The following is a 26,671-nucleotide window of genomic DNA, read 5'->3' as shown; positions in this document are numbered from 1 at the left end:
AGGTCGGAAGAACAACAGCCTTGTGAATTGACTGGAAAAACATCCCTGCAGATGAGAAATGAAAACAGATTAGAGTGGGCAAAGCCACACCCTAAATAAGCAATTAAGGGGGCTCGAACACAGGTCCCACAAACCCTGAGTCAGAGCAGCCTAGGGCTACACACACACACACACACACACACACACCCGGCTCTAGCTTCTTCAGGCTAACGTCTCAACGCCTGATGGAGTATGTGTCTGCCGTCAAAGATCTTAAATGTAGATTTGTCTCTGTGTTAGAGGTGGAAGTCTTGCAGTTGAATGGGGGAGCTTCTCCTAAGAAATTTAGAAAATTTCAGTGACTGAGCTAATTCTTTCTTGCAACATAGACTGCTTCATGCATAATTTAATATGGTTCCGGATTTTGGAAATAAAAAGTCGATCCTGAGCCTTCTCTATTCTGATTTAAGCCTTTTGTCCTGCACATGGCCTCTTACTGTTTTTCCTACTTCATCCTCCCAACACTCACTCCCAGCTGACCCTGATTAAGGAGAGACTGGGTAGGGCAGGGGTTGGGAGCATGGCTTCTGGAGGCAGAGGGCCCAGACTCAAACCACGATTCTGCTGTTTATTTGCTGTGTAACCTTGGGCCAGAGCCTTAACAGCAATACTGGCTCAGCTGCCTTTATTTCAAATGAAGATACAATTGTACTGACCTCACCAGCTTGATAGGAGAATTAAAGGTGTAATATAAGTACTTAAACAGTGCCTGACCCATAATAAATCTTAACTGTTATCATCTTCTTCAATTTTCTGGTCAGAAATCCCAAATAGTTAGAGAATTAGGACCAGCGTTTCACCTGAAATAGACTCTCTTGGCCTCTTTTAACCCACGCACTCCAGCTCAGTTCCCCAAACGTGCCCTCTTGACTTGACTCATGCTGACCCAGTACTGCCATCAGTTGAAGTCACCGCTGCCCCTCAAAGACAGGCTCTCTGGTCAGATATGTCAATGGGCTTTCTTTCTCCTTTGAGCCATTCTAAGTATCTCAGTATCCCAGTTCCTCTAAAGTTGTAGAGGAGGAGTACCCGGGTGGTTCAGTGAGTTAAGGGTCCGACTCAATTTCCGCTCAGGTCATGATCTCACAGTTCATGAGTCTGAGCCCCGTATCAGGCTCTGCACTCACAATGCAGACCCTGCTTGGGATTCTCTCTCTCTTCTTCACTCTCTTCCCTTGCTGTGCTGCTCTCTCTCTCTCTCTCAAGATAAATAAAATAAACTTTAAAAAATTATTTAAAAAATAGTAAAGTTGTAGAGGAAAGCTAAAGTCATCATACATGAAAAGTATTCTCCAAACAACTGACCATCTAAAAAATTACTTATTAGGTGTGCCTGGGTGGCTCAGTCAGTTAAGTGTCCGATTTCGGCTCAGGTCATGATCTCGCAGTTCGTGGGTTCGAGCCCTGCATCCAGTTCTGTGCTGGCAGCTCAGAGCCTGGAGCCTGTTTCAGATTCTGTGTCTCCCTCTCTCTTTGCTCCTCCCCTGCTCATGCTCTGTCTCTGTCTCAAAAATAAATAAAAACTATTTTTAAATTACTTATTAAAATTATTATTAAACAACAAAAATTCAACTGAGTAACTTTAAAGATCAAATTGGCTTGATTCAACAACTCATGAGTTCAGCAGCATCCCATCCAGCAGTGGAAAGGAGATCTGAAGGGCTCCAACGTTTTTAAAAGGCAGAAATGGGGCTGGGAAGGTGAATTATTAGTAAAGAATGCATTATTCCAGGAAGGTCGCCTTTCTAAGGGAATAGAAGGGGTCTATCAAGTGGATGACCTCACTAGTGCTGACTAGGTATTTCCATGATGACTGGTTAAAGGTTATGCCTAGGGAGCTGAAGGTGCACTTAGGTTAATTATTAAGCCATGATTTGCTGACATAGGGCTTAGCACAAGTAATTCCATATTGGGCCTATTGTCTCTTTTTAAACATCTCCTTACCTAACACAATCCACCTGTCATAGCCCATCTCATACTTAAGACTGTGGGATGTCATAAACTTCTGAAATTGACAATACAACAAAATGGTGCCAAAGTAAAATTTAAGTTTTAAAACATAGAATTTCATAAAACCATGAAAATGCTATTGGGAAATTGCTCAAAATGATTGTAGTCATTGGCAAATGAAGATCTGAGAGTCAGGTCCATTAATGAATGAAGAGCTTCATGGAACCGAGTAGGTACTTCATGGGGGTGATTTGAGTATCAATGAGATAATGGATAAAGAGAGGTCTTCAGATGTGGTATATATACACAATGAAATACTACTCAACAATGAAAAAATAAAGAAATCTTGCCATTTGCAACAACGTAGATGGAACTGGAGAGTATTATGCTAAGCAAAATAAGTCAATCAGAGAAAGACAGGTATCATATGATTTCACTCATGTGGAATTTGAGAAACTCAACAGATGAACATAGGGAAAGGGAAGGAAAAATAAGATAAAAACAAGGAGGCAAGGGCACCTGGGTGGCTCAGTTGGTTAAGCATCTGACTTAGGCTCAGGCCATGATCTCACGGTCCGTGGGTTCGAGCCCCTCATCAGGCTCTGTGCTGACAACTCAGAGCCTGAAGCCTGCTTTGGATTCTGTGTCTCATACTCTCTGTGTCCCTCCCCCTCTCATGCTCTGTCTTTCTCTTTCTGTCTCAAAAATAAATAAACATTAAAATTAAAAGAAAAACAGGGAGGCAAATCATAAGACACTCTTAAATACAAAGAACAAACTGAGGGTTGCTGGAGTGGGGGCAGGGGTGTGGGTTAAATGGGTGATGAGCATCATGGAGGGCACTTTTTAGGGATGAGCACTGGGTGTCATATGTAAGAGATGAATCACCGGGTTCTACTCCTGAAACCAGACTACACTGCATGTTAACTAACTTGAATATAAATAACAGAGAAAGAGAGGTCATCAGGAAAACTGAGGAAGCCCTTGACTAACTTTGCAAAAATGACTGAGTGCCCTATGGAAATGATATCCTATTGTGCAATCATATAATTTTAGGAGGGAAATATACTTAAAATAATTTTGTTCTACGAATTATCCCGTAGTTCCAATTACATTTTGTTAAGAGATACTAGTTTTAGTAGTAGTTTCATTTTGCAAGAAGTTCCAATCAAACCTTTCCCACTATTTATTATATGCCACTCTGGTCTCCATTTTAAGTAGGTTGACTCAGAGAAACTTTTTCAGGTCTCAGTTCTTTTTGGATAATGAGCACCTTTTAACTTATTTTTATCTGCCCCATCTTCCCTAACAGACAGCACACTCCTAGGGCATATGAAGCTGACACATACAGAAATGCCATGTCATCATCTCATGGGACAGTGGGGGCAGATATACATGAGTCACCGATTAAGCCTGTGCAGACCCATAGCCCTCAATTGCTTGTTAAATGAACAAGTTCTGGTGTATTCAGAGTTGTTGGAAGCAAAGACCCTCAGTGAGGGTTGCCAGCAATGAGAGGTGACTAGATGACCTCAGATACCCAGGCTCTTGTCCTCAGTTCTATTTTGGCTTTTCAGTCATTGGCAGTGATCTCCAAAAGTCTGGAATGCTTTGCAGGGCAGGGCCGGGGGAAGGACATGAGTGGTAAGGGTGATCAGGGATGCCCAGGTAAGGAGAGGCAGAGGCCCCTGCTGCCACTCCTCTGACCACCCCCCCACCCCAGTAGCATACAGAAGTCATGTAAAGTGGCTTTATGTGCACTAGTTCATTCCTGCCTGTTATGGTTCAGAACTTTTTAAGACCGAGCTTCATAACCAGAATGAGTGATGGAGTTTTCCCAGTCCCAGTCCCAAGGAAGGTGCCTGGAAAGAGGAAGTTAACTTCCTACTTGGGAGTACAGGTGAGAAGGGCCAAGTGGCACCAATGTTCACCCCAGATCCAGACACTGACTGCTTTTCAAGGAACCACCAAACCTAGCAGAGGACAAAAAGCAATGCCAGGTGCTACAGGCCTTTCCGTTCAGGCTTCTTTTATTTTTTTTTTTTTAAGATTTATTTATTTTTGAGAGAGAGAGCACAAGCAGGGAAGGGGCAGAGAGAGATGGGACAGAAGATCCAAAGTGCACTCTGCACTGACAGCAGCGAGCTCAATGCAGAGCTCGAACTCATGAACCATGATATCATGGCCTGAGCCAAAGCTGGACATTCAATCAACTGAGCCACTAAGGTGCCCCCAGCCCTCCCTTTGCCTGACAAGATTGGGTTAACAGAGCCCTTGGGCCCATGAGGCAGTCCCTAAGTTAATGCCTCAGAACTGCGTGGGGGCGGGTGGAGGAGATGTACACATGAGGCACGGCCTTGAAAACTGTCTCTAGTGGGAACACCTGATGCTCTAGCAGTTTCCCCAAGATCCTGGGAAAGATGGCCTTTGCTGCATCCCTGGTAGATTCATAAGAAACTATTGTTAATAAAATGTCCCCATTTTAAATACCTTGATTTATAAGTCTCCAAGGAAGCGTGCATGAGAGGATGGCAGAGAACTGAGTCTCAGGAATACCAATACTTAGGAAGCAGGGAAAGGACTGTCAGACAAAGCCCCTGAGAGCCAATTGTAGAGGTGTAAGAGCCAGCAGGAAGTTTGCCATGCTGTGAAATGCTTTGAGAAGGAATGCTTTGGAGTAGGGGCTAGAGTACTTGGCTAGACCTTGGTGACATCTGAGGGCAGTGTTGACGGGGCAGAAGGAGCCTCTGAGACAGCAGCTGGTTTATCAAGTCAGATGAAAGAATCAGATGCCTGAGGTACCAGAGGACCAAGATCATGTCCCAAGGGCTGACAGGGACCTCAAGAGTGGATGCCGCCCCAGTAAAGAATGTATGCTAACTGGCACCAGCACCTTCTGGGCAACTTGGAAGACCCTCTGGTTCTAGGGTTTGACCTTCCTCATGGCAAAGTACAGTAGAGGAGCCATTTACAATTAACATTCATCTGTTTAAACTTGGGTGACAAAGCCTTAAATATATTCACCTACCTTGGGCTCCTTTGGCATTGGAGATGGCAGGGAGGATCATAAGAATGCCAGGTCTTCGCTTCCTTTTCCAACCTTGAGCTCTAGGATCCTCATGGAGGCTCTCTTGTTAGATAGAGCACACAACCTGGGCCCTGGCCTCTGCCTCAGACATCTACCCTGCAGAGGCCCTATCTCCCCTGCTCTTCAGCCTGGAGAGCTGGTCTACATCTTACAGTTCGGTCTGTAGTCAGGATCCTCAGCAAAGTGAGGCTACATTGGTCTCCACAGGGCTCAGGAGTTCTTCGATGCTGCCTCCACCCCAAAAAGCAGTTCTTTCTGTTGGCCCCCTTCCCATTGCTTTTATATAACTTTAAAGCATCAGTACACCTGATGCATCTGTTAAAAATTCTTAATTCTTTAATGAAATATACATATGAACTTAAAAAATGAAATGAAACAGGTGAGGTCACTGTTATTAGTAAATCTCTCAACCTCAGTTTCTCCTAATGTGGCTCTTTAGAAATTTACAACCAAATTTATCATCTTATTTCAATGAGCACAGCCATTCAATATTTTATTTTATTGTCAAATGCTCCAAGGTCACACTCCAGAGAATTTAGTCCCCTAATAGTAATATGATTGCTGGTGGCAAGAGACACTTTATTGTACAGCTTTGTTTTTCCTCCTCTGAAGCTTGAAGAGCAGATTCAGAAGATCAGATATGTGTATATGCAAAAATGTGTGTGTGTGTGCGCGCGCACGCGCACTGTCTGCTTTGTGAATACATTTACAAAGGCACATACCTAGGGGTACAATTATGATTTGAGTACATACTTTTATTCATGTGAATCCAGGTAATACATAATTCCTAAGAACTTACTACTTACTTGAGTGGTAGATAAATGCACACACATTAGCTGATATAAACAATTTATGTGCTCTTTTGTGAAATACATAAACTACATTCTCTGGGCATATTCACTCATCTCATCAGTCTCATGAGTCTTCTCAGCCTAATTCTAGAGTTGATCTCCCTTTGCATCCTCAAATCCAATTCCCCCATTTAACCAAATTTTATATATTCACTTTCTTTTAGTGATTAAATCTCTATAATAGTTACTATCTTTTTTTTTAAGTTTATGTATTTATGTTGAGAGAGAGCTCGCAAGTTGGGGAGGAGCAGAGACAGAGGGACAGAGAAAGAATCCCAAGCAGGCTCTGTACAGTCAGCACAGAACCTGATGCAGGGCTCAAACTCATAAACCGTGAGACCATGATGTGAGCCGAAGTTGGATGCTTAACAGACTGAGCCACCCAGATGCCCCGATAATAGTTACTATCTGACTGAGATTATAATTAAACTAGTAAAAAATCTAAAAGGTAAATAGAATCAGTGTCAAATGGGGTCAATATTAAATATAAAAAATCTTTTTTGAACGTGGTCATTTTTCATGTTTTGAACACTGCTATACATCCTCCTTAACTACACAGCATACCCCCTCAAGAAGCCAGGTAGAGCACACCATATATTTATAATATTCCTGAACAATAGCAAGGGAGTGGAAAGGAATGAATCAAAGATTCTTAAGAGGTGTAGTCTCGGGCGCCTGGGTGGCTTAGTCGGTTAAGCGTCCGACTTTCGCTTAGGTCATGATCTCACGGTTCGTGGGTTCGAGTCCCGCATCAGGCTCTGTGCTGACTGCCAGCTCAGAGCCTGGAGCCTGTTTCAGAGTCTCTGTCTCCCTCTCTCTCTGACCCTCCCCTGCTCATTCTGTCTCTCTCTCTCTCTCTCTCTCCTAGAAATAAATAAAACATTAAAAAAAATTAAAAAAAAAAAGAGGTGTAGTCTCTTTCCTAAGTTAATGTGTTTTAGTCCAATGCAGAGAATGCCTGGTTTGTTTTTTGTTCATTTGTTTGTTTGTTTGGTCTAGAGGTGAAACAGAGAAATAGTATTAACATTAAATATTAGTATTAACATTAAGTGCTTCATTTTCCCCTTAATATCATGCTTAGTCCCAGTTGTTTGTTTTTTTTTTAAATAAAGTTGCTTTTAGAAATAGTGTTGCACTTTGGGGGGAATAAACATAGGATGGCAGCTAGCACAATGAATAGTGTGTCTTCTGTGCTTTGTTATCCTGTTTCTATCCTAGAGTAGACATAATGCTTCCAAAGTCCGACGGGAACTTCTCCTAGAAGCCCTGTTTCAGAAGTGGGACAGTGATTGCTCAGGCTTCCTGGATCTGAAGGAAGTTGATGAACTCTTGTACACATATAAGGAGGGAATGGAAAAAGAATCTATGAAGAAAGGTAAAAAGATAAGAATTTTCTCATTAAAACAGTGGTAACAACTTGGCTTCAAGTTTTCCAGTACTATGACATTCATGGTTAAAATTCTTGGGGCACCTGGGTGGCTCAGTCGATTAAGCGTCCGACTTTGGCTCAGGTCATGATCTCATGGTTTGTGGGTTCGAGCCCCGCGTCGGGCTCTGTGCTGACAGCTAGCTCAGAGCCTGGAGCCTGTCTTCGGATTCTGTGACTCCCTCTCTCTCTGACCCTCCCCTGCTCACACTGTCCCTATCTCTCTCTCTCAAAAATAAATAAAACATTTAAAAAAAACCTCTTATTCTGAAACCTCAAAACACCACTTCACACCTATTAGAATGGCTGTAATTATTTTCAGTTTCAGCTCAGCACTCAGCACAGAGCTCAACACGGGCTCAATCCCACAGCCGTGGAATCACAACCTAAGCCAAAATCAAGAGTCAGATGTTCAACTGACTGAGCAACCCAGGTGTCCCTATGTTTAATGTTTTGAGGAAACTGCATACTGTTTTTCATAGGGGTTGTACCAATTTACATTCCCGCCAACAGTATGCACTGGGTCCCTTTTCTCCGCATGCTTGCCAACACTTGCTATCTCTTCTCTTTTTGATAATAGAAATTCTGACAGGTGCAATATGACATCTCATTGTGACTTTGATTTGCATTTCTCTAATTGTTGGTGATGTTGAGCATCTTTTCATGCACCTTTTGGTTATCTTCACATCTTTGGAAAATTCAGTTTCTTTGTCCATTAAAAACATTTTTTTTGCTGTTTAGTTGCATGAATTCCTTATATATTTTGATTTTTAACCCCTAATTAGATATAGGATGTGCAAATATCTTCTGTAGGTTCCCTTTTCATTTTGTTGATTGCTTCTTTTGCTGTGTAGAATCCTCTTAGTTCAATGTACTTCCACTTACTTACTTTTGCTTTTGTTACTTATGTTGTACGGCTATAACTTAAAAATCGAAAAATAACAGGTATTGACAAGGATGTAGAGAAGCTGCAACCTCGTACATTGCTGGTGGGCAGTGCAGAAAATGTCAGAGCTCTTAGGAGTGCATTGTGTTGTAGAGTGCTTTGTCTAAGACCTCAACTCTACCTAGTTAGATTCCTTCCATGTGCCTGGCTACCCTTACTCTCGGGGTTAAAAAAAATCTATAACATTCCTCTGTTCTGCCTATTTTCTCTTCTTGTTGTACCTCTCTGCCTCTACAAGGTCTAATTCACTTCTCAAATTGGGCAGGCTTGCAAGTTTCTCCTGAATTTATAACTTAACCACTAAATTCTCCTTAATGACTTTTCTTTTCTTATACTACATTTTTCTCTTCTGATCAAACTTCCCAATCAAAAGTTACTAAAATTCTTATTCCAGTATAAGTTTCTTCATTCATTTGATTAGATTCCAGTATAAATGATTTTGCTTTTCACTGGGTTTAAGGATTTATCCGGTGGCTTTTGCATATTAGATTTCCAATTCTTAAAGTATTGGGTTAGTTAAGTTATTCAACCTTTTAAAAAAGTATTGTATTCACTTATCTTCAAATGTACCTAAGTTTATCATTTGTCATGCATTCTTCATTCACTACATCTTCTGCAAACTTGACGTTAAACTACGCTACTTGTCTTAGACTGCATCCAAAGAATGAAATTTCAAAGGGCACAAAGAGGTGTTTCCACTTACAAGGTGGGCAAATTTTATAATACAAAACCATGTTCTATAGAAGAAAGAACACCACACAATTGTGAGGAGAGCTGGATTCCATTACTGGATCTTTCACTTAATGGTCACGTGAACAAGGGCAAGTTACTGAACCTCAGTAGATCCAAGGGTCCTCATTTGTAAAATGAAGGAGTTAGACGTGATAATTTTTAGAATTTAAGAACCCCGAGAATGACATTATTAGAACGTTCCAGTGTGTATGACTGAAGTACAGCAATAGGGTTAGGTAGAATGGGTTAAGCCCAGCAAATGAGAATGAGGAAAGTAATGAGGAGGCAGAAACTGCTGCCAGAAATAAATTTCTGCAAGCAGGAAGAACAAATTATTCTCTGCAAGGGTAGGCTTATACAAAATGACTCTCTCTGAACACATGTTGGTAGCCACCTGGGCTGAGGAGATGATCGCTGAGCTGATGGCCATATGGAAGAAGAAAGGCAGATTTAGCTTCTTTTAAAAAGGGAGAAAATCCTAAATCCAAACATTAGCTAATAACTGATCAGCAAATATTCAAATGCTCTTTGTTTTGTTTTGTTTTGCTCTACACTTCTTATCTACTTCTGTGTCCAAGATTAAAAATTGGATAAAAATTGGAGAAATAGGATAAAGCCACAGAATTAGAATGTCTATAAATGTTTCTGTTGGTGTTCTCAAAATGGAAGTATTCTATATGGAAGGGGCAACTTGAAACTTTTAGCTAGTAATTTTCCCTTTTTATTCCTGTATAATACAGCCTAATCTTCAGAGGAGAAATATTACATATAAAATCTGTAAGACATGTGACCTGTATACACTGTAGAATAGATCACTCTTTCCCCATTACTTCCCATGGAATAGCTATTAACATTTGTTGAATATATATGCCCTCTAATTTTCTATTAAATGATAACATTTGCTTTAATATAAAAATTTCTCTGTAAGTAGGACATTTAACTCTCTTAAAGTTATGACATTTTTGTGATGCATTTTGTAACCAAATTCCAGAAATCTTGAACATTTATGAACCATGTTTATTTAGAAAATCTCACTGAAAAACTCACATAGTGATTTTTAAATATGTACTTATTTTTGAGAGAAAGAACAAGCAGGGAAGGGGCAGAGGGAGAGAGAGAGAATCCCAAGCAGGCATCACACTGTCAGCACAGAGCCCAGTACAGGGCTAGAACCCACTAACTGTGAGATCATGACCTGAGCCAAAACCAAGAGTCGGACGCTTAACTGACTGAGCCACCCAGGCATCCCACATAGTGTTTTTTTTAAAGAAATTGAAAACTGAACAAGTAGTTAGTGTAAAACAACTGCCGCTTCTTAACTCTGAAATAAGGAATCTAAGAAACTCCTCAGTCTTTCCTTGATTGCCATGACTTTCACCATTTGAAGATTATAGGCTGTTTGTTTGTACTATGTCATCCTTTTAGGTTGGTCTAATGGTTCCTCATGATTAAATTCAGATCACTCATCTTTACCAGGAATATCATGTAAATGACACTGTGTTCTCATTGAATCCTAGCAGATTCAATGATGGGATGGGCTGCCCCTCTACATAGATACCCTCCTCACTCTGTTTAGGTTCTAACTTCCAAAATCAGGCTGTCCTTCCATTTGGATGCCCTTCTCGCTCTTCTCAGGCCTAAATACTCCATGTTGAGCATCTATCCCATGTGGATATCCTCTTCATCCTGCTCGGGTTCTGACACCCCAAGCCAAACCACCTCTGCAGAGCCCCCTCTTCACTCATGTAGGCTGAGATTGCCCTTGCCCCTGGATACCATCCTTACCTTCTCAGGCTCTAACAACCCATGCCTATCACTTCCTGAACAGTGCCCTCCTTACTCCACTGGATTCTACTGCCCTATTCTGGGCCACTGGGGTCCTTTGACCAGGAGCAAATGTTTAACATGCCCTACCTCACCAATGGCTTTAGGACCTTATTGTTCAAGAAAGAAAAGAATAAAAGGAGGAGGAGAAGGAGGAGGAGGAGGAAAAGGAAGAGGAATAGAAGAAGAGCCCACAAGTTAATTGATTTCAAGATTATATCAGTTAGGACCCTTTGAATCCAAGTAATAGGAAACCCAGCCCAGAGTTTAAACAAACAAACAAACAAAAACCTTTATCGGTTCATATGATAGAAAAGTCCAGGGCTAGTTCAGAACACAGATAGATTTGGGACTTCAAGTAGTGACATGAGGACAAGTGTCTGCTTCTTTCTTTTTCTCTTTTTCAGTCTGACCTTGCTCTTTTCTGTGTTTTGACTCCATTTTAATACAGCTTTCTCCCTTGTCAAGTCCAGGTACAGGCTCACACCCTCCAGTCCAGTGAGAATAAAAAAGGAAAATGTCCTCTTCCTAGCAAAAAGTCTGGCTTAGTCTGGACTAAACTAACCACACCGTCTGAGGGAATAGAATGTCCTGACTGGTTTAGGCCGGAAATGCATGCTGCATCTTGAATGGAATCTCACTCAAACAAAGTGAGATGAGAGTGGAGTAGTTTCCCGAAGACAAAATTTGGGATACTAGTAATAGGAGAAAGATGAGTGGATGTGATAGAGCAAAAATCAACAAAAGTTCACACTAGAGGGGAGGAGTTAAGATGATGAAGAAGTAGGGGGACCTTGGGCCTTTTTCATCCCTCAAACCAGCTGTATTGATATCAGGTCACTTGGAACACCCATGAAATCAATCTGTGGACTGGCAGAAGGATCTCCTTGGTTGGAGGGAGATAGGGTGGCAGGTGAGAGGCTTATTTTAACAAACATATCAAGGCACACCTAGTTAAAGGTCCAAACACTTCCCACTGTAAGCAGGAGGAGCTCTGTAGAGGACTGACCAGTGGGAAAGAGCCAAAATGCAATAGCAGAGGGTACACAGCGTACATCAAAATCACTTACTGAAGTGCCAGGCCCAGGACAGTGCATGACCCCTTTTTAATACGGTATTATTCTCAGATGAAGGGAACATACCAAGCATTCAAAACATGCAAAAGACAGAAACTTAGCCAAAATGACAAGTCAGAGGAATTTTCCCAAAAGAAAGGTAAAGAAGAAATCACAGCCAGGGACTTACTCAAAATTGATAATAAGCAATATATCTGAGCAAGAATTTAGAGCAACTGTCATAAGACTACTAGCTAGGCTTGGAAAAAAAGCATAGAAGACACCAGAGAAACTCTTACTGCTGAGATCAAAGATCTAAAAACTAGTCAAACTGAAATTAAAAATGCTATAACAGAGTTGCAAAACCAACTGGATATATTCACAATGAGGATTGAAGAAGCAGAGGAGAGAATAGGTGATACAAAAAATAAATTTCTGGAAAATAATTAAGTTGAAAAGAAGAGGGAAAGCAAACTATTAGATCACGAAGGGAAACTTAGGAAACTCAATGATTCTACAAATCCATTATAGATTTGTAGAACTCACTATCCGTATCATGGGAATCCCAGAAGAAGAAGAGTAAGAAAAAGAGGCAGAAGGTTTATTTGAACAAATTTTAGCTGAAAGCTTTCCTGATCTGGGGAAGGAAACAGGCATTCAAGTCCAAGAAGCACAGAGAACGCCACTCAAAACAAGGATAAGTCAATACCACGACATATCATAGTGAAATTTGCAAAATACGAAGATAAAGAGAATTCTGAAAGCAGCTAGGTACAAAAGTTCCTTAACCTACAAGGGTAGACACATAAGGTTAGAGGCCGTGTCCACTGAAACTTACCAGGCCAGATGGGAGTGAGAAGAAATATTCAACGTGTGGAATGGTAAAAATATGCAACCAGGAATTCTTTATCCAGCAAGGCTGTCATTCAGAATAAGAGATAAAGTTTTGCAGACCAATAAATAAATAAATAAATAAATAAATAAATAAATAAAGGAGTTCATGACCACTAAACCAGGCCTACAAGAAATTTTGAGGACTCCACAGCTCTACAGGTGACATAATGGCACTAAATTCATGTCTTACAATAATCACTATGAATGTAAATGGACTAAATACTCCAGTCAAAAGACAGAAGGTATCAGCATTGATAAAAACAACAAGACACATCTATATGCTTCCTCTAAGAGACTCATTTTAGACCTAAGGACACCTGCAGATTGAAAGTGAGGAGATGGAGAACCACCTATCATGCTAATGGACATAAAAAGAAAGCCAGAGTAGCCATACTTATATCAGAAAAACTGAATTTTAAAACAAAGACAATAACAAGAGATGAAGAAGGGGATTATATCATAATTAAGGGGTGTATTGATCAAGAAGTACCAACAATTATAGCGGTGCCTGGGTGGCTCAGTTGGTTAAGTGTCTGAGTCTTCATTTTGGCTCAGGTCATGATCTCACAGTTTGTGAGTTCAAGCCCCACATCAGGCTCTGTGTTGACAGTGTGAAACCTGCTTGGGATTATTGGTCTCCTTTCCTCTCTACCCCTCCCCCAATCGCATGCTCTCTCAAAATAAATAAATAAACATTTAAAAAAATTTTAGGGGCACCTGGGTGGCTCAGTTGGTTGAACGGCCAACTTCAGCTCGGGTCACAGTTCGTGGGTTCGAGCCCCGCGTCGGGCTCTGTGCTGACAGCTAGCTCAGACCCTGGAGTCTGTCATCGGATTCTGTATCTCCCTCTCTGGCCCTCCCCTGCTCACGCTGTGTCTCTCTCTCAAAAATAAATTTAAAAAACATTAATAAAAATAAAATAAAATAAATTTTTAAAGAAAAAGTACTAACAATTGTAATTATTTATTCTCTCTCTAACACTCCCCTGCTCATGCTGTCTCTCTCTCTCAAAAATAAATTAAAAAGCATTAATAAAATAATAAAATAAAATGAATTTTTAAAGAAAAAGTACTAACAATTATAGATATTTATTCCTCCAACTTGGTAGCACCCAAATATATGAATCAATAACAAACATAAAGAAACTCATTGATAATAATGCTAAGAGACTTTAACACTCCACTTACGGAAAGGACAGATCATCTAAGCAGAAAATTGACAAGAAAACAATGGCTTTGAATGACACACTGGACCAGATGGACTTCAGAATATTTTATCCTAAAGCAGCAGAATACACATTCTTCTCTAGTACACATGAAACATTCTACAGAATAAATCACATACTGGGTCACAAAGCAGTCCTCAACAAGTACAAAAAGATTGAGATCATACCATGAATATTTTCAGATCACAACACTATGAAACTTAAAATCAACCACAAGAAGAAAATTGAAAAGCCCTCAAATACATGGAGGTTAAAGAACATCCTACTAAAGAATGAATGGGTTAACCAGGAAATTAAAGAAATACATGGATGCCAATGAAAATGAAAACACTAAGGTCTAAACCCTTTAGGATGCAGCAAAGGCAGTCCTAAGAAGAAAGTATATTACAAATCAGGCCTATCTCAAGATGCAAGTAAGGTCCCAAATAAACAATCTAACCTTGTACCTAATTGCTAGCAAAGGAAAAGCAAATAAAGCTTAAAGCCAGCAGAAGGGCAATAATAAATATTAGAGCAGAAATAAAAGATACAGAAACAAACAAACAAAAAAAGTAGAACAGATCAACAAAACTAAGAGCTGGTTCTTTGAAAGAGTAAACAAAATTGATAAGCCCCTAGCCAGACCTATCAAAAAGAAAAGAGAAAGGACCCAAATAGATAAAATCATGGGGCGCCTGGGTGGCTCAGTCGGTTAAGCGTCCGACTTCGGCTCAGGTCATGATCTCACAGTTCGTGGGTTCGAGCCCCACATCAGACTCTGTGCTGACAGCTCAGAGCCTGGAGCCTGTTTCGGATTCTGTGTCTCCCTCTCTCTGACCCTCCCCTGCTCACACTGTCTCTCTCTCAGAAATAAATTAAAAAAAAAAATTTAAAAATAAAAAAAATCATGAATGAAAGAGGAGAGATCACAACCAACACCACAGATATACAAACAATTTTAAGAGAACAAGAGAACACTATGAAAAATTGTATGCCAACAAACTGGACAATCAGGAAGAAATGGATAAATTCCTAGAAATTCACAAACTACAAAAAAAAAAGAAAAAGAAAATTTGAACAGACTCATAACCAACAAAGAAATTGAATCCATTATCAAAAAAATCTCCCAACAAACGAGTCCCGGGCTAGATGGCTTCCCAGGAGAATTCTATTAAACATTTATTTATTTATTTTAATGTTTTATTTATTTTTGAGAGAGAGTCAGAATATAAGTGGAGGAGGGGCAGAGATAGAGGGAGATGCAGAATCCGAAGCAAGAGCCAGGCTCTGAGCTGTCAGCACAGAGCCCAACGTGGAAGCTCAAACCCACAAACCATGAGATCATGACTTGAGCTGAAGGTGGACGCTTAACCAACTGAGCCACCCAGGTGCCCCTAAACATTTAAAGAAGAGTTAACATCTATTCTTCTCAAACTGTTGCAAAAAATAGAAATGGGAGGAAAGCTCCCAAATTCATTCTATGAGGCCAATATTACCCTGATTCCAAAACTAGACAAAGACCCACTAAAAGGGAGAATTACAGGCCAACTTGCCTGATGAACATGAATGCAAAAATTCTCAACAAAATACTAGCAAATCAAATCCAACAATACATTAAAAGACTTATTCACCATGGTCAAGTGGGATTTATTCCTGGGCTTTAGGGCTGGTTCAACATTTGCAAATTAATCAAGATGATGATATACCACACTAATAAAAGAAAGGATTAAAAAAATATGATCCTGTCAGTAGATGCAGAAAAAGCATTTGACAAAATACAGCATCCATGCTTGATTAAAACCCTCAATAAAGTAGGGATAGATGGAACATACCTCAACATCATAAAAGCCATATATGAAAGACTCACAGCTAATATCATCCTCAATGAGAAAAACTTTCCCCTATGGTCAGGAACAAGACAAGACACTCTCACCATTACTATTTAACATAATACTGGGAGTCTTAGCCTCAGCAATCAGACAACAAAAAGAAATAAAGGGCATACAAATTGTAAGGAAGAAGTCAGACATTCACTATTTGCAGATGATATGATACTCTATGTAGAAAACCTGAAAGACTCCAGCAAAAAATTGCTAAAACCAATATATGAATATAGCAAAGTTGCAGGATATAAAATCAACATCTATAGCCAAAACATAGAAAGAGCCTAAGTGTCCATCAACGGACGAATGGATCAAGAAGATGTGGTTTATCTATACAATGGAATACTACATGGCAATGAGAAAGAATGAAATCTGGCCATGTGTAGCAACATGGATGGAACTTGAGGGTGTTATGCTGAGCGAAATAAGTCAGACAGAGAAGGACAGATACCACATGTTTGCACGTATAGGAGGAACTTAACGGAGGACCGGGGGGAGAAGAAGGGGAAAGATAGTGGGGGAGAGGGAGGGAGGCAAACCATGAGAGACTCTTGAAGACCGAGAACAAACTGAAGGCTGATGGGGGTGGAAGGGAGGGGAAGGGGGGTGAGGGGCATGGAGGAGGGCACTTGTTGGGATGAGCACTGGGTGTTATATGGAAACCAACTTGACAATAAACTATTTAATAAAATTAAATAAATAAATAAATAAAATCAACGTGCAGAAATCTGTTGCATTTCTATATGCCAATAATGAAGCAGCAGAAAAAGAAACCAAGTAATTGGTCCCATTTGCAACTGCACCAAAACCAATAATATACCTAGGAATAAACCTAACTAAAGAGGTAAAAGATCTGTACTTTGAAAAGTATAAGGAAATTGAAGAGGACACAAAGAAATGGAAAAGCATTCCATGTTCATGGATCAGAAGAACATTGTTAAAATGTCTATACTACCCAAAACAATTTACACATGTAATGCAATCCCTATCAAAATTACATTATTAAGTATTTACCCACAGGATACAAAAATGCAAATTTGAAAGGGTACATACACATCCAATGTTTATAGCAACATTATCAACAATAGCCAAACTATGGACAGTGCCTAAATGTCCACTGGCTGATAAATGGATAAAGAAGATGTGGCATGTATATATATCTTGCCATTTGCAAAGATGTGGATGAAGCTAGAATGTATTATGCTAAGCGAAATAACCCAGTCAGAGAAAGACAAATACCATATGATTGCATTCATGTGGAATTTATGAAACAAAGCATATGAACATATGGAAAGAGGAGGAAAAAACAGAAGAGACGGAAACAACCACAAGAGACTCTTAATGATAGAGAACAAACTGAAAGTTGATGGAGGGAAGTGAGTGGGAGATTGGATTGATGGGGGATGGACATTAAGGAGGGCACTTGTTTTGATGAACACTGAATGTTGTATGTAAGTGATGAATCACTAAATTCTACTCCTGAAACTAATTTGCACTCACTGATCATTAACTAATATGTTAACGAACGAAAATTTAAGTAAATTTATAAACAAGTAAACAAATAGTATAAAACTGGAAAAAATCAACAAAATTCCAACTACAAAAATGAGAAACCTTCATTGTAGGAGGACTAAAAGTAACAGGCAGTATTTGTTAATTATCAAATAAATGGTATGGAATAGATGCTTGTCTCCCAAGAGAAGGAGAAATCATGGTAGAAGCCTTCTTCAGGAAGGAGAGACTGTAAAATTTAAACAAGAAGAGTACATATCCTATGACTTATTAAATTATAATAAATGTCAAAGAAACTTGCACATGCATACCAGGAGACATGTATAGCAAAATATTGGTGACAACCTACATGCCCACTGACAGGAGAATAAATCAATGGTGGTATACTCACAGAATGACATAGTATATACTGGTGAAAATGAGTGAATCACAGCTACAGGAACAACACGGATGGATATGGTAGCATGATGTGAAATAAAAAAGTAAGTCCCAGTATATATATATAGTATGATGTCCTTTTTCTGAAATTTACAAACAGGCAAAACTAAACCACGTATTGTTTAGAAGTGCACACACAAACACACACACACACACACAACACTACTGGGAAAATAAAAGGAAGGGAAGGATAAAGCAAAAGCAAAATCACAGGATATTGGTGGGGGTGTCGGGGGGCAGGGGATGGAACAGAGTAGGAGCATGGAGTGAGATATGTTACTGCAAATGCTTAAGTTTGGTAGCACATTCATAATTGTGCAATTAAAAAATAGAAGAAATGTGGATGCAGAAGTGTGCAAGACATTGTCAGGACCGTGAGTATAATGGAGATACAAGAGCAAATAATTTCTATATGGTATTATGGGTAGATATTATTGGAAAATGGACTGGATCTGTATACGGGAGGACTTTTCCCCCTGTTTCTTAATTTTTATTTATTTTTAATTTTTAAATTTCAGTATAGTTAACATATAATGTCACATTAGGTTCAGGTGTACAGCACAGTGATTCAGCTTCTCAATACATTGTGCTATGCTCACATCAGATACAGCATCATCTGTCACTGAATATGGTAGGACTTTGAACCAGGGAATTTCATTTTATTTTTTATTTTTGCATGTTGATATATTTTTATTATTTAGAATAATTGAGGAGTGTGTTTATTTAAATATGATTAATAAAAGCCATAAATTTGACTTAGTGTCTTTGAGGTTCATTCCAGTTGTGTGATATGTATGCATTAAATTTTTTAATTTAAGTATAACTGACACACAATGTTACATTAGTTTCAGGTGTACAACATAGTGATTCAACTTTTCTATCTGTTATGCTATGCTCCCCTCAAGTGTAGACACTATCTGTCACCATTCAAAGCTATTACAATATTATTGACTGTATCCTCTCTGCTGTGCCTTTTATCCTTCTGACTTATTTATTCTATAACAAGAAGCCTGTATCTCCCATTCCCCTTCTTTTGTCCATCTTCCCACCCACCTTCCCTCTGACAACCATCAGTTTGTTCTCTGTATTTATAGGTCTGATTCTGCTTTTTGTTGTAAATTGTTTTAATTTAATTTTATAAATATGTATTGAGCCTTACTACTGGTAATCTAATTATGTATACAATGACTAATACTGGTCTGTGATTATGGAAGTAGGAATGTAGAGGACTAGCCACAAGATACATTGCTAAAGGCTAGCAGGATAGGATTAAGTGGCCTATTGGATATGGAAGGTAAAAAGTAGGGAGGAGTCAGATTGACCCCGGAGTCTCATCTGGCTGAGTGATAGAGTTAAAAAAACAAAACGGAAACAGGGAAGATGACACAGGATATCTTGGGTTCAATACAGAAATTCACTGTGAGATATTTCGTTGGGCTTTGAGATACCTTTGATATACCTGGTTTTCTGTGGGGAGCAGTTGTCAGGAGCTTCAGTCTGCTATAAAAGGGGAATAAAAATTTCCCCCATAGATAAGTGAACTTTAAAAAAAATGGTTTTTTGCTTATTTTTGAGAGAGAGACAGGGCACAAGTGGGGTAGGGGAAGAGAGAGATGGAGACACAGATTCCAAAGCAGTCTCCAGGCTCCAAGCTGTCACAAAGCCCAACACGGGGCTTGAACTCATGAATGGTGAGATCATGACCTGAGTCGAAGTAAGACGCTTAACTGACTGAGCCACCCAGGTGCCCCAATAAATGAACTTTTGATTAGTTCTTGGTTTTGTGTTTATGTCTTTTAGCTAAACTACACATCCAATTTCCAAAGCCACATCCTGGTCAAGAAGTGAGATTGTCTTCAAAACAATTTCAGAAATATATAGAGTTGGTTGTATCTGAACTCAGGGGCAATGAAGATCATGTTCTGGAAAGTGTAGTCGAGTTTCTGATGAATACTTTAGAAAGGAGCCATACTGAGAATCTGAGGAATTGTGCCAGGCGGAAGTGGCTGCACCAAATCCAACATGCTGCAGAGACAAGTGGGGTATCCTTGGAGCCAGTATACACCGAAACCTTTAAGGCTCTCACTCAGGTATGTTTTTCTAGCGTGACATATAAGAGGAAAAAATTCCTCTCGTAGGTGATGTTCAGTGGTTGCAGAGGGGGAGCACACTAAATTCTCTTGAAATATCACTGGGTACTGCTATAGATGTTTTATTTATTCCAAAACATTACAGTGACCCAAAGCCTGGGAAAGATGAAGCTGGACTGATTGTAGGTTGGGAAGGTAGAAGTAGAGAGGAAGGGCACAAGAGACAGAATTATGTCTTGGGATTTCTAATTTAATTTATGCTGAGAGTCAATAAGATTAGAACAGACAATAGACTAATAGTGAAAAATATCAGGAAGGAGATGGTGCAGGCATTTGAAGCTACATTTCCCTTGAATAGTGTTTTAGGAGTCAGTTTCGAAAAGGAAATATTTAGGGGCATCAGGGTGGCTCAGTCGGTTTAGCGTCCAACTCCTGATTTTGGCTCAGGTCATGATCCCAGGGTCATGGAATCGAGCCCTGTGTGGGGTCCTCGCTGAATGTAGAGCCTGGGTAAGATTCTCTCTTTCCCACTCTCCCTCTGCCCCTCTCCCCTGCTTTCACACACACACATACTCTCTCTCTCTCTCAAATGAAAAAAAAATTTAAACTATTTAAGGGGCACCTAGGTGGCTCAGTCAGTTAAGTGTCTGACACTTGCTTTCAGCTTAGGTCATGATCTCATGGTTCATCCAATGGAGCCCCACATTGGACTCTGTGCTGACAGCATGGAGCCTGCTTAGGATTCTCTTTCTCCTCTCTCTCTGCCCCTCCCCCACTTGCTCACTCTCTTACTCTCTCAAACTAAACATTAAAAATTTTTAAAGAGAAACTATTTAAATCATAAAGTCATTATGAAGTAGGATCCAATATCACACAATATTTCATTGCACTGCCTAGAAACAAGCTGACACTATTATAGAATTGTGTCACTTAAAACACATGACTCTGATGGGCCACTGCCCACAGCTTTGCCACCCCCTCAGACACTCCCAGCTGGCTGATCCTCCCAGACAGAAACAGCATGGCTGCCTTATACATATACACATATATATATTCATATATATGTATGTGTGTGTGTATATATATAAGGCAGCCATGCTGTTTACATATTTATTTATTTATATTTATACATATACATATATATATAAGAAATCTCTCACAGATTCCACTAGTCCAGGGAACTTGGAACCATTCATCTCAGCTAAATAGCAACACTTAATTAATGGATTCATCAACTGAATGGCTGAATTTTCCAATGTACTTTGAAATGATGTGACCAGGAGCAGAAGACTAACCTAGAAAAATAAGTATTACTCCAACTGACTTCAGAGATCTGTGGTACCATAAGAGAAATCTTACTACATTTGCTAGTTACTCTATAGATCTTTTATGTAGAAAAGAAAGAGTAAAGGGAAAAGAAAAAAATACATGAAAAGCAAATCCAGCGCTGACTTCAGCAGCACATGCACTAAAATTGAAACAATACAGAGATTAGCATGGCCCCTGCTCAAGGATGTCACGCAAATTTGTGAAGCGTTCCATATTTTTCCAAAAATAAAAAGAGAAAAGAAAACCAAACCCAAATATATAGGAAGAGAATGCAAATATCAAGGAAAGCATCTTTGATGTCCCCAACTTATGGACATGCTCAATATATGTGTTAACACAATATTATTAATAACATAATAATATTTTAGGTACAGAGAGTTTTCTGTAATTTTAATTAGAAATAGTAGTTACATAAAGTCTGTAATTGGGGGCCCAAAGAAATTTTTTCCTGGCATAAATGAAATATCATAGCCAAACTATGTTAAGAATTCCTTGAGAGTGTTTTTTCCTACATTCACTTCATAGTAGATGGTGAAAATGTACTCAAGAAATAGGAGTTAAATGAAACCATATTCTTGCCCTGGCCCTCTAAAATAAATACTTTTAACTGAAGCCGAAACAATATGACTATATAGTTCAAAGGGATCCAAGCCTTAAACCTCTAAATTTGAGTAGACAAGGGATTTTTTTTTTTTTAGTATAGTTGACATAAAGTAAATCTATTCCATTAATTAAAACTCATTTCTGGGGACGGGGGGAGGGAGGGAGCGTTTGGGTGGCTCATTGGTTAGGTGTCTGACTTGATTTCAGCTCAGGTCATGATCTCACGGTTGTTGGATCGAGCCCCTCATCAGGCTCCACGCTCACTGTGGAGATTCTGTCTCTCTCTCTCTCTCTCTCTTTCTCTCTCTCAAATAAAAACCAAAACCAAAACCAAACAAAAACTTAAATTTGGGAGACAGCTGTGGTATCAGCCTTTTCCCCACTGCTCATGAATGGTAATTATTGTGGTCAGATGCACAAACTGGCTAATGAAGGGAAACATGATTAAGAGAATAACTCTTAATCAGCAAATACATGGTCAGAAACATTTTGCCACAGGATGCTGAAGCCCATGGAAATAAGAAGATCAGTGCTCACATTTCCCTCTTAGAAGAAAACAGACTACTGCCTGATAGAGGGAATGTTCTATTGAGGAATGTGGCTTCTACTTTAGATGATGCTCCATTTGTACTGAACAGAGTACTCTACAGGGACATGAAGGGAATCAGGTAAGAATTTCTTGAAGAGGTTGGTTTTACACTTTTAAAAAATAATTCCTTTTCTGAAATAAACTAGTATTGAAATCCCAGTTAGCTTCCCAGGAGAGAAATGCCTCAGGTCACCAGTTTCTGAAGTGGGAGGTGATGGGTTTCCAGTTTTGAATAACTTCACCTGGTCATTTCTAGAGCTCACTCCTAGGCATTGATTTGCCATGTTGGGACTCTGCTTCACAACATCAGCTCGATTATTTATGCCTGCTCTATAAGTTATGTTTCCAGCGTCCTGTTCATATATGTTCGCTCTGTTATGAGCTAAGCTTGTTTTTTTAAATCTTTTTCTCAAGTCAGACTCTCCAAACTAGTAATTTCATGAGTCCACTTCTCTGACATATAATGACCATAACTATGAATGGAGAATTGATCTAATTTCCCGCATAGTTTCATCTAAAGCCTTCTCCTGTGCCTTTCTACCATCTTCATATCCCTATTCCTCAGCTTTACAGTAGTGGATGAAGGGAAGCCAATACATGTCCCCCAGGTTCAGCACCATGGGAACATCTTCTTCTGGAACTATTCTGTTAAGAAGAGTGGTCAAAATGGTTCATTCCTGGCTCTGCCTCTTCAGGATGCATCTATGAGGGTCTTTGGGGTCATGGCTGTTGACACACTAAGAGATCCCCAAAAAATAAACATCTTTGTACCTCATGAGATCAGATTCTATCAGGTAAGTCATGGGGGAATGGTAGGATGGCCTCTCCTTCTATACTTTTTACAAAGCAAAACCTAACACCAGATGAAAATAAAGCTATGTATATAGATAGTGTCCTCATACTTGTTCCTGTTCACTGTGTCTATCAGTCTTTGGAGAGGTTCTCCATTACATATGGAAGGACTCTCAGCCTCATCTATGCCTCAGCCTCTGGGAAGATTGTTAATATGTGTCCTATTGCACTAATCATAGAAACAGCATTTTATGTTGTAGAAGTGAAATCCAACCATTAGACTACTAATGAAGACCCACAAAGTAGAAATGAAACCTTTAGAAGGGAGATATTTATGTTTTATTAGTAGGGGAACTTAGAAATCTTTTATTCTTTCCATAAATGCATCCCCATGACTCTTGGTTTCAGTGTCATGATTTTTAAGGATGAAGAATGTAGGAAGAAACCTAAATGTTTCTTGACTATTCATGTTTTCAAATTAGATCACAAAAAAGATGGGCACTTAAAATTTTTTTCAATGTTTATTTTTGAGAGAGACAGAGACAGAGAGACAGAGACAGAGACAGAGTGTGAGCAGGGAAGGGGCAGAGAGAGAGGGAGACACAGAAGCTTAAACAGGCTCCAGGCTCTGAGCTGTCAGCACAGAGCTCAAGGCGGGGCTTGAATCTATGAACTGAGAGATCATGACCTGAGCTGAAGTCAGATGCTTAACTGACTGAGCCACCCAGATGCCCCAAAAGATATGCGCTTTTAAGACGTATGACTAGACCATTTATTTCTACAAGCATTTTAATTTTATTTTATGAATAGAAATTGTGATGAAGGGAGATTGAAAGACTTTATGAAAGTGATGCACTGGGATGTAGCAACAATCAGGAACTTGCTATACCTTTACCACTTACTCACCTCTAAGCCTTTGGCTCTTTATGTTTATTTACCACAGTTTAAAATTTTCTCTTCTCAGGGTGCCTGGGTGGCTCAGTCAGTTAGGTCCAACTCTTGATTTTAGCTTAGGTCATGATTTCACAGTTTGTGAGTTTGAACCCTGCATTGGGCTCTGTGCTGTCAGTACAGAGAGCACTGTGCTTGGGATTCTCTCTCTCTGTCTCTTTGCCCTCCTCCACACTATCTCTCTCTCTCAAAATAAATAAACTTAAAATTTTTTTTCTCTTCCCGTTTATTGGATATATAACCAAGAAAAGTGGTGGAATCTTTTTCTCTGGACATTTAAAAAAATGTTTATTTAGTTATTTTGAGAGAGAGAGAGAGAGAGAGAGAGCCCAATGTGGGGCTCAAATTCATGAACTGTGAGATCATGACCTGAGCCGAAATCAAGAGCTGGACCCTTAACTGACTGAGCCCCCTAGGCAGCCCTGGACATCTTTTTAATAATATGATTCACTCTCATCTGACATGAGAATGATATAAAGATATCAAGAAGAAAATGGAGAAGTATGGAGTTATCAGTAGGTGAATTATATATAATCTTATTAGAGAACCTGTCAAAATGAAATTTACTTTTTATTTTTTTAAGTTTATTTATTTATTTTGAGAGAGAAAGCATGTGCAAATGGGGAAGGGGCAGAGAGAGAGAGAGAGAGAGAGAGAGAGAATCCCAAGCAGACTCTCTGCTGTCAGCACAGAGCTTGACGTTGGGCTCAAACCCAACGAACTGTGAGATCATGACCTGAGCTAAAGTCATACATTTAACCGACTAAGCCACCCAGGTGCCCCTCAACATGAACTTTAAATGGACTCTCTAGGACCTAAAGGTAAAGTGTCCTGGGTTATCCTTCGATGCCTTGGATACTATAGTCTTGGATATATAGTCTTGAAGAATTTGTGGTTCGTAGAGTCTTTTGACAACAAGACAACAGTTGAGTTCTAAGGACTTGGTCCCCCTTTTCCATGGAACAGGCTCTCTTAATGCTTATAAGATTATGTTGTCTAGCATGTTGCAGGCCTTGGGCAGAGTACAGCCTATACTGATCTAATGACAGAAAGCACAAAAAGATCCAGACATTAATATTGCATCATATCAGTCAGGGCAGCTCCTACCCATCTGCCCAAAGCTGGTGTTAGCTCCTGGCTTTTAAATATTTTTCCTCATTTCAAACTTTATCTTGTTCTTCTGACTCTATTCTTTGATAGCACATATCACAAATTTCACTGGATGATTATCAGGAAACATAAAGTTATGTGGATCTTATAGTAGATCTCTCCTTACATCTTTGATTTCTTGAGATCTTTTTTTTCATAATAGAATTCCGAACACTGCCTTTTGAGAACTGATGAATGATTTGTCTGAAGTAGATTATCATTAGTTTTAAAAGATAATCTGAATGTCTCAGTGGTTGAGTATCCAACGTCATCTCAGGTCATGATCTCGGGGTTTGTGAGTTTGAGCCCCACATCAGGCTTGCTGCTGTCAGCACAGAGCCTGTTTCAGGTCCTCTGTCCCCCTCTCTCTGCCCTTCCCCCACTTTGTGCTTTCTCTGAAAAATAAACTTTAAAAAAATATAATTCAATTGGTACATTATTTTGCTATTTTAAAAAGAAAAGACAGTTGGGGTGTCCGGGTGGTTCAGTTGGTTAAGTGTCCGACTTAGGCTCAGGTCATGATCTCACAGCTTGTGGGTTAAAGCTCCGCATCTGGCTCTGTGCTGGCAGCTTAGAATCTGGAGCTGCTTTGGATTCTGTGTCCCCCTCTCTCTGCCCCTCCCCTGCTCTCACTCTCTCTTTCTCTCTCAAAAATAAATAAACATTAAAAACAACTTTCAAAAAATGCAACTAAAATTTTCTGTCTCTACAGGGTGTTGCGAATGTCTTCAGCAGTGCCTATCACTACGTCCACAGCAGGGAGCACATCCTGCATGTTGTGATCACTGGCATCGCCTGGCTCTGTGACATCACATCCAACATCACCACCATCACTACATACTTCATCGAGCCTGGCCCAACGGATGAAGGCAAGGTGGGCGGTGTCAGACCTCGAACAGAGTTTCCATATAGTATTGTCTTGCTAATATGCTAAAACCATATGGTAGCTATTAGACCAACTAAGGACATATTTCCATGATCCCAATTTAAGATCCTTGGTTGTGAGTGGCAAAAGTCCATCTCAAACTGCCTTAGGCAAAAAAGGGAATTGATGGACTTGTGTGACCAACATAAAGAAAGGACAGGAATCAGGCTGACTTCTAGGATGATGAGAAAGAACCAGGAATTCAATATCAGCGCTTTCTCGTGTTCTTTCTCTTTGCAAGTCTCACATGTGCTTCCCTCTACGCTTTAGCTTTGTCCTTCTAGCTTAAGATAGGCTTTCTCCACAGGGCAAGCCAGTTGCTTAGTAACTAAAAAAGAATCCTTCTCATGTTAATTTGGAAACCCAAGAGGGCATTTTTAGTCTGTTCTGCGACATGGCCT

General features: G+C 39.7%; 1 protein-coding gene and 1 non-coding gene across 2 annotated transcripts in view; both read left to right on the top strand.

The window, feature by feature from the left end:
• EFCAB5 (EF-hand calcium binding domain 5) overlaps nucleotides 1-26,671 on the top strand; it is a 126,610-nt gene that overhangs the window by 78,255 nt on the left and 21,684 nt on the right. The window contains exons 14-18 of the mRNA XM_077749652.1: nucleotides 7,147-7,303; nucleotides 19,643-19,932; nucleotides 22,363-22,532; nucleotides 23,019-23,247; nucleotides 26,058-26,219. Of these exons, the coding sequence (XP_077605778.1) occupies nucleotides 7,147-7,303; nucleotides 19,643-19,932; nucleotides 22,363-22,532; nucleotides 23,019-23,247; nucleotides 26,058-26,219 (1,008 nt within the window). The remainder of the gene's footprint in view (nucleotides 1-7,146; nucleotides 7,304-19,642; nucleotides 19,933-22,362; nucleotides 22,533-23,018; nucleotides 23,248-26,057; nucleotides 26,220-26,671) is intronic.
• Nucleotides 21,377-21,480, top strand: LOC144219830 (U6 spliceosomal RNA). The gene has a single exon (XR_013331507.1). It is a non-coding gene; the product is annotated as a U6 spliceosomal RNA (small nuclear RNA).

Source organism: Crocuta crocuta, unplaced genomic scaffold, assembly GCF_008692635.1.
Source record: "Crocuta crocuta isolate KB4526 unplaced genomic scaffold, BGI_CrCroc_1.0 scaffold149, whole genome shotgun sequence".
Taxonomy (NCBI): domain Eukaryota; kingdom Metazoa; phylum Chordata; class Mammalia; order Carnivora; family Hyaenidae; genus Crocuta; species Crocuta crocuta.
Note: the sequence above shows the minus strand (reverse complement) of the source record. Positions and strands in the feature narration are given on the sequence as shown.